The sequence below is a fragment of the Leptopilina heterotoma genome, unplaced genomic scaffold, assembly GCF_015476425.1.
Source record: "Leptopilina heterotoma isolate Lh14 unplaced genomic scaffold, ASM1547642v1 Lhet_7, whole genome shotgun sequence".
In the NCBI taxonomy this organism is placed as follows: Eukaryota; Metazoa; Arthropoda; class Insecta; order Hymenoptera; family Figitidae; genus Leptopilina; species Leptopilina heterotoma.
In genome coordinates this window covers 480,660-493,830 of record NW_025111161.1, presented here as the reverse complement: position 1 = coordinate 493,830, position 13,171 = coordinate 480,660, and the positions used below count along the sequence as shown (strand labels likewise).

General features: G+C 23.6%; 1 protein-coding gene across 5 annotated transcripts in view; it reads left to right on the top strand.

The window, feature by feature from the left end:
- The window catches only part of LOC122510525 (synaptotagmin-7), a 405,459-nt gene that overhangs the window by 146,921 nt on the left and 245,367 nt on the right, over positions 1–13,171 (top strand). For all 5 annotated transcript variants that reach the window (XM_043625248.1, XM_043625251.1, XM_043625250.1 and 2 more), the window contains one exon: positions 5,898–6,151. In XM_043625248.1, the coding sequence (XP_043481183.1) occupies positions 5,898–6,151 (254 nt within the window). The remainder of the gene's footprint in view (positions 1–5,897; positions 6,152–13,171) is intronic.

Sequence of the window (13,171 nt, the reverse complement as noted above, 5' to 3'; positions counted from 1 at the left end):
ATTAAATGACTTCTCAACATTGTTTTTATTCTTAAAAATCATGGAAATAGTGGAATGTCCAACATTAAATTCTTTTGCAAGTGAATCTATGCATAATACTAATAATAATAATAATACATAATACATAATACATAATATAAAATACTAATATTAATTGCAATTAAATTAACACAACACTAAAAATTGTATCACACTAATAACTCAATACATTTACAATAAATGTTAAACTTTATTTGTTAAGGTTTAAGGTTCAGAAAAAAATTTGACGAAAGACATCCAGAACATTTAATTATTCATTTGTTTAATATTAACAATTATTTTTCACAATAATTCTTTCAACAATTAATGGATATTCATCTATGTGGATGAATATGGAAATTGTCATTGATTTTTCCCTAAGATCCCATTTGCTTTCCTATTTTCCATGCTGGACTAACTTTTTTAATTAGTCACCTATTTTCGCTTATTCTTATCCTATTGTTATCTCTACTAAAGTTAGATTTTCAGACGATTAGATTAGATTGTAAAACATTCGAGCAATTAATATTGTGTAGATTACTTAGAGTACTCGCCTACAATGTTTAAAATAAGGGTCACACAAGGAGAATATCAAATGTTATGTAATAAATTAATTTTTTCGATTTTTGGAAGACGTATATAAAAGGTAAAAGAAAAACACTCTTTTACTTTTTTATAAAATAGACGACGTTTCGGTGGTCAGGTTCGCCACCATCATCAGGTCACTTTAATAGAAAAATTTTTTTAAAAAAAATTAATACAACAAAATTTTGAAAATTTAAATTTAAACAAAAAATAAAAAACAATTTTTACCTAGTTAAAGTCAATAAATAAACATCACGTCAATAAATTAAAAACATAAATAAACGCAATACAACAAAAAAATAAAATATTTAAATTTACAAATCACAAACATATTAAAACGAGTGATTAGTCAAACTGACTGAGCCGGTGACAATTTTCGCGTTATATACAGTCGATGGGGTCAATGACCCGCAATCGAAATATTATGAATTATAACCATTATTTCAATTTATTAAGCAAAGGAAAATAGGAATTACTAAGAAACTGTATATCTTCCTTCTTGTTAATAGTAAAATTATTGCATTTAATATAAATCATCTCAGAAATTAATCGTTTTTTATAAGAAGTTTCATAATCTAAAATTTCTGCATCGTCAAAATTAAAAGAATGATTATATTCAGTTTGATGTTTGTTCACAACGGATTCGAGGTTTTTGTTTTTATGCTCGCTAATTCTTTTTTTCAAAGTACGCTTTGATTCACCAATATATGTTGCAGGGCAACTATTACAATTAAATTTATAAACAATATTATTCCGATCCCACTTTTTTGTCAAGTCCTTTCCTAATTTTATTACAGAGCTTAAGCTTTTTTCCACAATAGGAATAGAAAGTAAATTATATTTTTTTAAAATATTAGATAATTGATAATAAATATCATTGAAAGGAATACAGATTTTAGGTAGTTGTTGATAAATACTAACGACATTGTTAGTTTGTTTTTTATCTATTGTTTTATGAATTAATGTATGTTTTCGTTTTTTAATATTTTTTTGTATAAATTCTAAAGGGTAATCGTTGTTTTGCAAAATTTTAAAGATTCGTTTAATGTTTTCATTATGAAAGGACTTGTGAGACAATAAAATTGCTCTATCATATAAATTGTAAACAATGTTTTTCTTTTGTTGAATTGGATGACGTGAAAAATAATTTATCAATCTATTAGAAGAAATGGATTTTTGATACCAATTAGTGATGAGTTGATTGTTATTTTTTATTAATGTCATATCTAGGAAATTAATTTTATTATCCATTTCTAGTTCATGAGTAAATTTTAAATTAATATTAAACGAATTAAAAGTGTCAATGAAAAGTTCGACTTGATCTTTATGGACGCACAAATTATGAAGATTATGAAACTTCTTATAAAAAACGATTAATTTCTGAGATGATTTATATTAAATGCAATAATTTTACTATTAACAAGAAGGAAGATATACAGTTTCTTAGTAATTCCTATTTTCCTTTGCTTAATAAATTGAAATAATGGTTATAATTCATAATATTTCGATTGCGGGTCATTGACCCCATCGACTGTATATAACGCGAAAATTGTCACCGGCTCAGTCAGTTTGACTAATCACTCGTTTTAATATGTTTGTGATTTGTAAATTTAAATATTTTATTTTTTTGTTGTATTGCGTTTATTTATGTTTTTAATTTATTGACGTGATGTTTATTTATTGACTTTAACTAGGTAAAAATTGTTTTTTATTTTTTGTTTAAATTTAAATTTTCAAAATTTTGTTGTATTAATTTTTTTTAAAAAAATTTTTCTATTAAAGTGACCTGATGATGGTGGCGAACCTGACCACCGAAACGTCGTCTATTTTATAAAAAAGTAAAAGAGTGTTTTTCTTTTACCTTTTATATACGTCTTCCAAAAATCGAAAAAATTAATTTATTAAATAACTGTGGAAGAATTTACTAAATATTTAATTAATATCGTCCTGGATTAAAAATGGACGCAACATCTTCAACATTTCCTCGAAGATGTTTCTTCAAATTCGTTGGAGAGAAATATGGAAGAAACACCGTTCTTCTTCTTAAAAAATGGTCACATTTTAAACGTCAGCTGGCTGAAACATCATCAAAACGACATTTTTTGCTAAGGTGCAGGAGCAATGGACTCATTCCGCAACATCTTCTTCATATAAGTAATCGATCTAATCATATTTCATTTCATAGTAATTCATGTAAAAAAAGCTTTCATAAATTTAATCTTTATTATTCACGCACTTTACTTGGTCATGAGATTAGAGATATTCATTTTCATCTCAATTTCTTGACTAAAAAGTTGCAATTTTTTGAAAACAAAATCTCACAATGTCACATTGACTCAGAAGTATTAAATAATTTTTTCCTGTTTTCTGAGAAAAAATTTTCATCTATTCACTCACTTTGTAACCACAAACTAATTAAAAAATTTAATTCATTACTTAATAAGAAAAACTCTGTTCATAATATTAACTCAAAAAAACAAAATTGGTTAATTAATTTAACTAATACTGTCATTCCTCAAGAAGTTTGTGATGTTATTTCTTTGGGCCAAAATTACAGTTGTACGAAACAGAATTCTAAACATGTTTCGAAACAAGAATCTATCAATATTATAAAAAATTTAGAATGTACTATTTCGAGTTTAGATATTAGTTCTGAAGTCAAAAATGAGATTAGACAAAAAGTTAGTAATAGTGTAATGTCAAATCTGTCCAAAAAAAACAACATCACATTTGAAGACAGAAGTTTTGCCATTAAGTTAAATTCTGCAAAAAGTTTCTTGAAAGAAAATCCTGACATATTTTTTACTAATTCAGACAAAGGAAATGTTTCAGTTTGTATGAAAAAATCAGACTACATTTCCAAAGCCCATGACTTACTTTCCGATCGACGCACTTATAAAGAAATTTCAACGAAAGGAGTTTTATCCAAATTACAATCAAGAACTTATAAAATTTTAAAAAATTTAAATGACAATGAATTTCTTAAACGAAAATATCATAATAATCAGTTAACTATGACTAATACCTCTTTGGCAAAATTTTATGGTTTGCCAAAAATTCATAAAGATAATGCACCTCTTCGTCCTATTATTTCGCTAATAAATAGTCCAACTCATTTTTTGGCCAAAATCATATACGAAGAGTTAAAAACTGTAATTCCTTTACCAAAATCTCATGTAAACAATAGCTTTGAGTTAAAAGAAAAATTGAAGAATATTACTGTACCACAAGATTTTGTTTTACTTTCTCTTGATGTTAGTTCACTTTTCACTAATATTCCATGCGATTTAGTTATACAAAGCCTTGATAGAAGAAACAATATTATTCATAATAAATGTAAAATTCCTTTTGTTGACATTATTAATTGTACTGAATTTTTATTTGATAATACTTATTTTGTTTTTGATGAAAGAATTTATAAACAAATTTACGGTACTCCGATGGGGTCACCGATATCTCCATTTTTTGCGGATATTGTAATGGATGACGTGGAAACTGATTGTTTGAATTTGCTTAAAAACAATTTCAATTGTGTTCCTCTATTTTATTATAGATATGTGGACGACACACTTTTGTGCGTCCATAAAGATCAAGTCGAACTTTTCATTGACACTTTTAATTCGTTTAATATTAATTTAAAATTTACTCATGAACTAGAAATGGATAATAAAATTAATTTCCTAGATATGACATTAATAAAAAATAACAATCAACTCATCACTAATTGGTATCAAAAATCCATTTCTTCTAATAGATTGATAAATTATTTTTCACGTCATCCAATTCAACAAAAGAAAAACATTGTTTACAATTTATATGATAGAGCAATTTTATTGTCTCACAAGTCCTTTCATAATGAAAACATTAAACGAATCTTTAAAATTTTGCAAAACAACGATTACCCTTTAGAATTTATACAAAAAAATATTAAAAAACGAAAACATACATTAATTCATAAAACAATAGATAAAAAACAAACTAACAATGTCGTTAGTATTTATCAACAACTACCTAAAATCTGTATTCCTTTCAATGATATTTATTATCAATTATCTAATATTTTAAAAAAATATAATTTACTTTCTATTCCTATTGTGGAAAAAAGCTTAAGCTCTGTAATAAAATTAGGAAAGGACTTGACAAAAAAGTGGGATCGGAATAATATTGTTTATAAATTTAATTGTAATAGTTGCCCTGCAACATATATTGGTGAATCAAAGCGTACTTTGAAAAAAAGAATTAGCGAGCATAAAAACAAAAACCTCGAATCCGTTGTGAACAAACATCAAACTGAATATAATCATTCTTTTAATTTTGACGATGCAGAAATTTTAGATTATGAAACTTCTTATAAAAAACGATTAATTTCTGAGATGATTTATATTAAATGCAATAATTTTACTATTAACAAGAAGGAAGATATACAGTTTCTTAGTAATTCCTATTTTCCTTTGCTTAATAAATTGAAATAATGGTTATAATTCATAATATTTCGATTGCGGGTCATTGACCCCATCGACTGTATATAACGCGAAAATTGTCACCGGCTCAGTCAGTTTGACTAATCACTCGTTTTAATATGTTTGTGATTTGTAAATTTAAATATTTTATTTTTTTGTTGTATTGCGTTTATTTATGTTTTTAATTTATTGACGTGATGTTTATTTATTGACTTTAACTAGGTAAAAATTGTTTTTTATTTTTTGTTTAAATTTAAATTTTCAAAATTTTGTTGTATTAATTTTTTTTAAAAAAATTTTTCTATTAAAGTGACCTGATGATGGTGGCGAACCTGACCACCGAAACGTCGTCTATTTTATAAAAAAGTAAAAGAGTGTTTTTCTTTTACCTTTTATATACGTCTTCCAAAAATCGAAAAAATTAATTTATTAAATAACTGTGGAAGAATTTACTAAATATTTAATCAAATGTTATGATTTTATAGTATGTTATTAAAAAATGGTCCCAGTAAAAATGATGGAATATCTCGAAGGATATAAACTTCCAAGAAGATGATATCGCTGCTAAAGTTTATGATATCTAACGAGATTTCTGGGTCATAGTAGGAACCTCAAGAGAAATATGTTTCTTAAAGTATACATAGCAAAATGAAATATTAAAATGTCGATGCACATAATCCGAAAATAGTGTAAAAATCTCTCCGATATGAAGGAAAAGATTTACTCCATTTAAACTGCTTTACTGCTAATAAAACACTTTTGGGTTTTAAATAATATTCTTACAATATTAGATGTAGATTTATAATTTGATGTTTGATTTTTAATATTTTACAGGAGGGCATGGAGCGGAGGGACGTTATTTTAACTGCTGTTTTTGGAACGTTAGGGGCCCTTGGTCTTATAGGGGGCCTTGGATTTGCCGGATGGTTGTATCTCCGTTCCAGAAGATCGAAGAAACGGGAAAATGATCTTGAAGACCAAAGTGGAAACGGTGGTGCAAGTGGTAGTCAACAGAACAAAAAAACAACAGCGTTTCAAAAACATGTCTACTTCAACATTAAAACTCCACTAATTGGCAAACCATGGGGGTAAGTTTGTAGAAAATTAATATAAATTTTTTGTATAAATTCTTCTATATTTTATTTCTAATCAATTTTTCTTTACGTTTCATCACACAAAACACCCAGTCTCATTTTTCTTGCACCTCAAAATGAGACAATGTTAAACGACATAAAACGTGATGTCTCATTTTTGTTGCAAATAAAAATAAACACTCACTTCGAGACTAGGTTTCTTCAACAATATTAAAGTTTTGTATATAAATTTTTTCAAAAAGTAATTCTATTTTAATGAAATTAATTGATTTAAAAAAAATTTGTTCTAGAGAAGTAAAAATTTTAAGAAAACGTTTTAAGGTGGGCAACCATATTAGGAGACTGATGTGGTATTGCGTCCCTTAATAGAAATTTTATTTTAAATATTTCTTTACACGCATATCAACAATTGGTAAACAAAAAATGCTTCTAAAAAGCACTGCTGAAAAAATCAATATTTTACAACACTGATTTCACAGCTTTTCGCCAAAAAGAGTTTTTACCTGTTAAACATCTAGTTGTTGAATGTACCTTGCTCTAGATAGGTATAAAACTTCAGGTAAGTCAACATGTGGTTTTTAAAAATTTCATTTACCGACTGTAGAGTCGTGAACATTTACCGACACTGTTAGTTATACGAGGGTGATAATTCAACCATGATTCCCTACCAGACTAACATTGTGAAATTCGCTGCATTACCAGCGAATAATTTATTGATTCCAAATGACGTCAAGCGGGCAGCTTTTGAATAAGCGAAGAACCTTCGCTTGGAAACAAATTGTTTAGTTCATACGAAAATAAAATGACCCATAAAGATGTCTATTCAACTTGAATTACTTAAAACTGACTGTCGTGAGAAACATTTCTTATTCGATGTTAGTTTTCTTTCTAGGTTATTGCTGAAAAAATTATTTACAATTCGCATCTGATTTTACTATATCTATATCCTTACGCACTATTCATAAAGAATTTATTCTTTTTTTTAATGGCTTTTTTTTATTTGTCAAAAGTACTTATGTACAAAAGGGCATGTCCCGTCTATAATTAAATAAATAAATAAATAAATAAAATTTTTTTCTTCAAAATGCAGTGCTCGGACTAGGTTTGTAGGTTTCGTAAAGGTCCGTAAATTTGATTCATGTCCGTAAAAGTCAGTTATTTTTAAAAGAAAAGGTCCGTAAAATCCGCAATTTTATTGAAAATAGACGATAAGTTCGTAAATTGTACGATATAATAAATTTGGAGAATTTTAGAGAAATTACAAATGATTGCGGAAATTCAATTATTTTCAAAAGAAATAAAAATTCTTCGCAGAAATTCAATTATTTTCAAAAGAAATAAAATTCATCGGAGAAATTCAATCATGTTTAAAATTTTTTAAAAATTCGCGTCAAATTTTTGAATTATCTTTAGAAATCACATAAATTCTTCTCTGAAATTCAATTATTTTCGAAAATTTTAATAAAATTCTTGTTAAAATTTCAATTATTTTCAAAAATTTTCCTCAATTCAGTGATTTTTAATATCTACTATTTTAATAAAATATTTCCAAAAGAATTCAATTATTTTTAAAAAAATTTAATAAAATTCTACGCAAAACCTTTAATGATTTTCATATAATAATAACGATTTAACAGGAATTCAATTATTTACAAATTTTTTTATAAATTTCTTCGCAATCATTCAAATATTTTTATAAATAATAAAATTCTTACGCAGGGATTCAATTATTTTCGTAAATAATAAAATTTTTACAGAGATTTAATAATTTTCATGAATAAAAAAACTCATTGCAGAATTTCAATTATTTTTCATGCAATTTTAATTGAATTTCTTAAAAAATGTAATTATTCTACAAAAATTTTATTTAAATTCATTTAAATTTTATTTAAAAAATTCAATTTTTTAAAAATTTATTGATAATATTCTTTATGAGAATTCAATTTTATAAAAAAAATATTTCAATTCATATTCTGTATTTAAATAATTGAATTCTTGTAGATTTTTCGAATAAAATTTGATTTAAAAATGGATTGGAAAATGAATTTCAGTTAAAATTTTAGATTACAATTGAATATTAAAATCATTAGAGCGTAAATTTTTAGAAAGAATTGAATTTTTAAAAGGTTTCAAATTAAAATCTTTGAAAATCTGAATTTTTCATATTTTTAACTAACAATTCTGTGGAATTCATTTTTTTTGAGAAATTTTAATGACGAATTTTTTTTTTTTAAATTATTTCAAGTTTTCATTTTTTAATATATATTTTATTGAAGTTTTGTAAAATTGAATTCTAAACAAATGAATTTGAAAATTCTTAAAGAACTTTTTCAAAAAATATTAAAAATATTGCAATTATAGAATTTTAGAATTTATAGAATTTTAGTTAAAAACACAAAAAAAAAAAATTTAATTTTGGAAAAGTTATCAATTATTGCAAAAAATTCAATTATTTTCAAGAGTAATAATGTTCTTTGCAAAAATTAAATATTGTTCAAAAATAATAAAATTCATCTTAGGGATTCAATTATTTTCAGAAATAATAAAAAACTAATCGCAGAATTTCAATTATTTTTAATACAATTTTGATCAAATTTTTCGAAAAATGGAATTATTCTTAAAAATTCTATTAAAATTCGCCAAAAGAATTCAATTATTTAAAAATTTGTTAATAAAATTCTTTACTAGAAATCAATTTTAAGAAATATTTAATTATTCAATAAATTATTTATTTTTGTATTTAAATAATTGAATTCTCGTTGAATTTTCTAATAAAAATTCATTTAAAAGTTAATTTTCCATTAAAATTTTAGATAATTGAATATTAAAAGCAATATAGCGTGAATTTTTACAAATAATTAAATTTTGAAATTATATTTTTTGAAAAAGTTTAATAGAATTTTTTTTATATTTTTTTTTTTTTTTTGAGGTTTTTATTTTCTAATATTTATTTAATAGAAGAATTTACGAATAATTGAAATTCCGTAAAATTCAATAATTATTTTTAAAAGTTTTTCGCAATTCAATGTAGTTAAATATTTACTATTGTCATAAAATTTATCAACAGATTTAATTATAGAAAAAACTTGTTATTGATACAATTCTACGAAAAGATTCAATTATTTTCATAAATAATAAAATTACATTTATGAATTCAATTATTTTCATCGCAGAATTTCAAATATTTTTAATACAATTTTAAATAAATTCTTTGAAAAATGCAATTATTATTAAAAATTTTATTGAAATTTGAGGAAAGAATTCAATTTTAAGAAGTATTCAATTATTCAATAAAACAATAAAATTCGTTGCAATAATTCAAATATATTTTCATAAATAACATTTAATTCGTCGCAAAAAATCAATTATTTTCAAAAATTTTTAAGTAATTTTGCAAAAAAAATTCAATTATCTTGATAAACAACAAAATCGCATAAATTCTTAATATAAATAAATCGCATAAAATCCATTATTTTAAGGAATTTTAATAAAATTTTTTTTCCAAAATTCAATTATTTTGATAAATATCAGTATTTATCACAAGAATTCAATTCTTTTGAAAAATAATAAATTACTTTGCAGAAATTAAATTATTTTAAAAATTTTTTAAATATTCTCGTCAAGAATTAAATTATTTTTATAAATAGATAGGGAAATTCTTCTCAAGAATTAAATTATTATCAAAAATTTTTTTTTAAATTCTTAAGAAGTCAATTATTTTCAAAAATTTGAATAAAATTCTTCTCATGAATCCAATTGTTTTTAAAAATTATTATTTAAATTCTTCTCTGGAATTCAATTATTTTTAAAAAATTAAATAAAATTCTTCAAAAAGTTTTCAATTATTTTCAAAAATTGTTATAAAATTCTTTAATATAATAAATTTCATTAAAATGTTAATTAAATTCCTTAAACGAAATGAAATATTTTCAAAAGTTGTTAATAAAATTCTTCGTAAAAATTAAATTTTAAGAAACATTCAATTTTATTTATTTTTGTATTTGAATAATTGATTTTCGTAGAATTAAATTATTGCTTTTCGTACTTTCAACTAAAAATTCTGTAGAATTAATTGTTTTGAAAAAGTTTAATTGAATAATAATTGGCGTTATTGATTTAAAGTAGAATTTTAGTCAAAAATTCTAGAAAATGTTAATTAAATTGAAATGATGAAAATAATTTTTGAAAAAGTAAAGTTAATAATATTCTTATAATAAAAAACAACGATTTTATCACTCGATGATTCTTAATTATTATAAAACATGAAGAAATCGATGACTCCGAGTCGAATCACTCCGAACTCGGAGTTATCGATATCTTCATGTTTTATAGTTATGAAAAATTTCATTTTTAGTTTTAAGTAAAATGTTCTCTTTTTTTCCAAAATGGCATAAAGTTTACTCAAACTTTCTGTTGATTGTAATACTTTGAAATTCCTTATTAAATATTTTTTTAAAGCTTAAGAAATTAATTTAATTAATTTAAAATAAAAGAATAATTAAATGGATGTAATTTTTCCGGACTCTGACTCGCTGACAAGCTGTTATCGTTTAGAATTACTCGGAGTGCTTTCTCTGGTTTTGTTGGACAATGAATCATGATCGTTAAGAAGTAAGGAAGCCAGATTTAGAAAAAAAAGTCAGCCAAGAAAAGTATCAGGTTCCAAGACCATCAATCTAGCGTCTCCCAATTCTTCCATTAAGAAAATAGTATTACAAAAAAAAAAAAAATTTGAACATACTTATCAGGAAAAATTGCAACTAAACAAATCTTGTATAACGTCTTTAAATTTTGAAGAAATTTCCCAATTTTCTTAAATAATTTCTTGCTAATTTCATATTGAGACTAAACATTTTTTCAATTTAATGCTTCTGTGTTTGTTTTTTAAATGTTATATCTACAATAACAAATAAAATCTGAGGGAAAACTTTGATTTTTAAATATTTATTTTATAAATCTAAAAAGTCCATTTGTGGCAGTAATAGTAGTAAAATACTATTAAATTATAATTGACTGTAGATTGTAACTATTTCAAAAAAAAGGTCTTTAAATCATTTGAAAATCGCCATTTATCATTGAAAGTCAGTCATACAGGAGTGTTTTATGATCGTTGATGGATGAAAATGAAAATTTTGTAAAATAGTGCCATTTCGAAGGACTATGAATCTTCCACTTGGAAATGAGAACCGATAAAACCTTGGTTATAATTCAACCTTTAGGATTTTACAGGCCGTCCGAATCGTATTGTGATAAATGCGTCCACTGCGCTCAAACGACAGATATATATACATGAACATAATATTTATATTTGATCGGGTTTTGTTAAATAATACCCATAAAAGTATTTACGAAATTTAAAATATATTTTAGCTCATATAATATGTTTTATAAATTTTAATAAATTATAAAATAAAAATTTATAAATAAAATTTTTTAAATGTTAATTTGGTTTTTAATTTCAAAAATTTGATTTTTTTAAATTAATTTTATTTATTTCAACTACAGTAGTATTTAATTGTATTTATTTATTGTTTATTTATTATTTATATGTTATGTTATGTTATAAAATAAATAAATAAATATACGTGTTATTCACGAATTACTATAATTTAAAAAATAAAAAATTCATACATTAAATAATTAAAATTAGTATAATATTAATTTAATATAAATATTGAAATAAAAATTCGAAATTTGTTTATTTATGTGAAAAGATAAAATTCATATTACAGACGAGCATAGTAGAACTGAAGTGAAGTGACCCATCTGAATAATACAGCAGTAGTTTAGCCTATATTTAGTCAGACGGGAATCACACAGAAATATTTATCGAAATAAAACGTGAACTCAAACGCTATCGATTATTTTAATTCTAAAACGAAGAAGAAAATATAAAAATCGAAATTGGGCATTGAATATGTTGTAACTAGTTTTCCTCATTTGAAATGGCTTTTCGACATTAACAGAAAACAAATGAAATTAGATACTTTTTACAAATTTTCCGCTATCTTTGATATATAAGAGAGTGGAATAGAATACATAGAAATTGTGGAAAAAAAATAACAATTCATGAATTTAAAAAGTTGAAAATTTAATTTCAATTTCTCGAAAAAATCAATTATTTAAAACAATATTTTTTTTCAAAATTCTTTGAAAGAATTCAACTTTCAAAAATATTAAAATTTTAATTTTTTAAAATTTATTTTAATATTTTAATAATTTGAAAATAATTGAATTATTTTCAAATTTTTCAATTTTTTTTTTATAAAGTAATTCAATTATTCTTTTACATTTTAGTAAAATTCTTTCTACACTGAAAAAAAATATTTGATTCAAATAACCGATTAATTGACTATTATTATTAATTAATATTATATTTAAAAAATTAATTATCGAGTGCAAAGTCTGTTAGAATAATTGAATAGAAAAGTAAAAAATTTTTTCAAAAGTTGATTCAAGCCTGTGGCCATATTGCGAGACTTTTTCCATATTTTGAAAAATTTATAAAATTGAATTGAAACGTAAAATATTTAACAAAAATCAGTAGCCAAGAAGCTAGTAATCTGAAGAGAGGTAGTGGTCGTATTGCAACCGCAATGGAGAAAGATAAGAGAATTGTGAACCAAATGGCACAGATTCTATCAGTTCCTTAACAGTGATTTTATAGATGCTGTAAAGAAATCTTTATTTTAGTACCTATTTTTGAGATAAGTAAACGAATGTCTTTCAACAAATATAAATTTGAAAGTGCTAATGACAAAAATAATTCAAACAAAAAAATTAAAACGAAATATTTTCCTTAATTTGTATAATGAATTGTTCCTTTATTTTTATTTTCTTTTTCAAATAATCAAATTATTCCAATTACAATATTATGAAAAGTAATATTTTTAAATTTTTTGAGGAAAAAAAACATTATTTAGGAATTTGAAGTTTTGAACAAAAGAATAAAAATGGGTATAATATTCACTGTTGGTTTATTTGAACCTGAGCTCCGAGAATGAACAAAAGAGT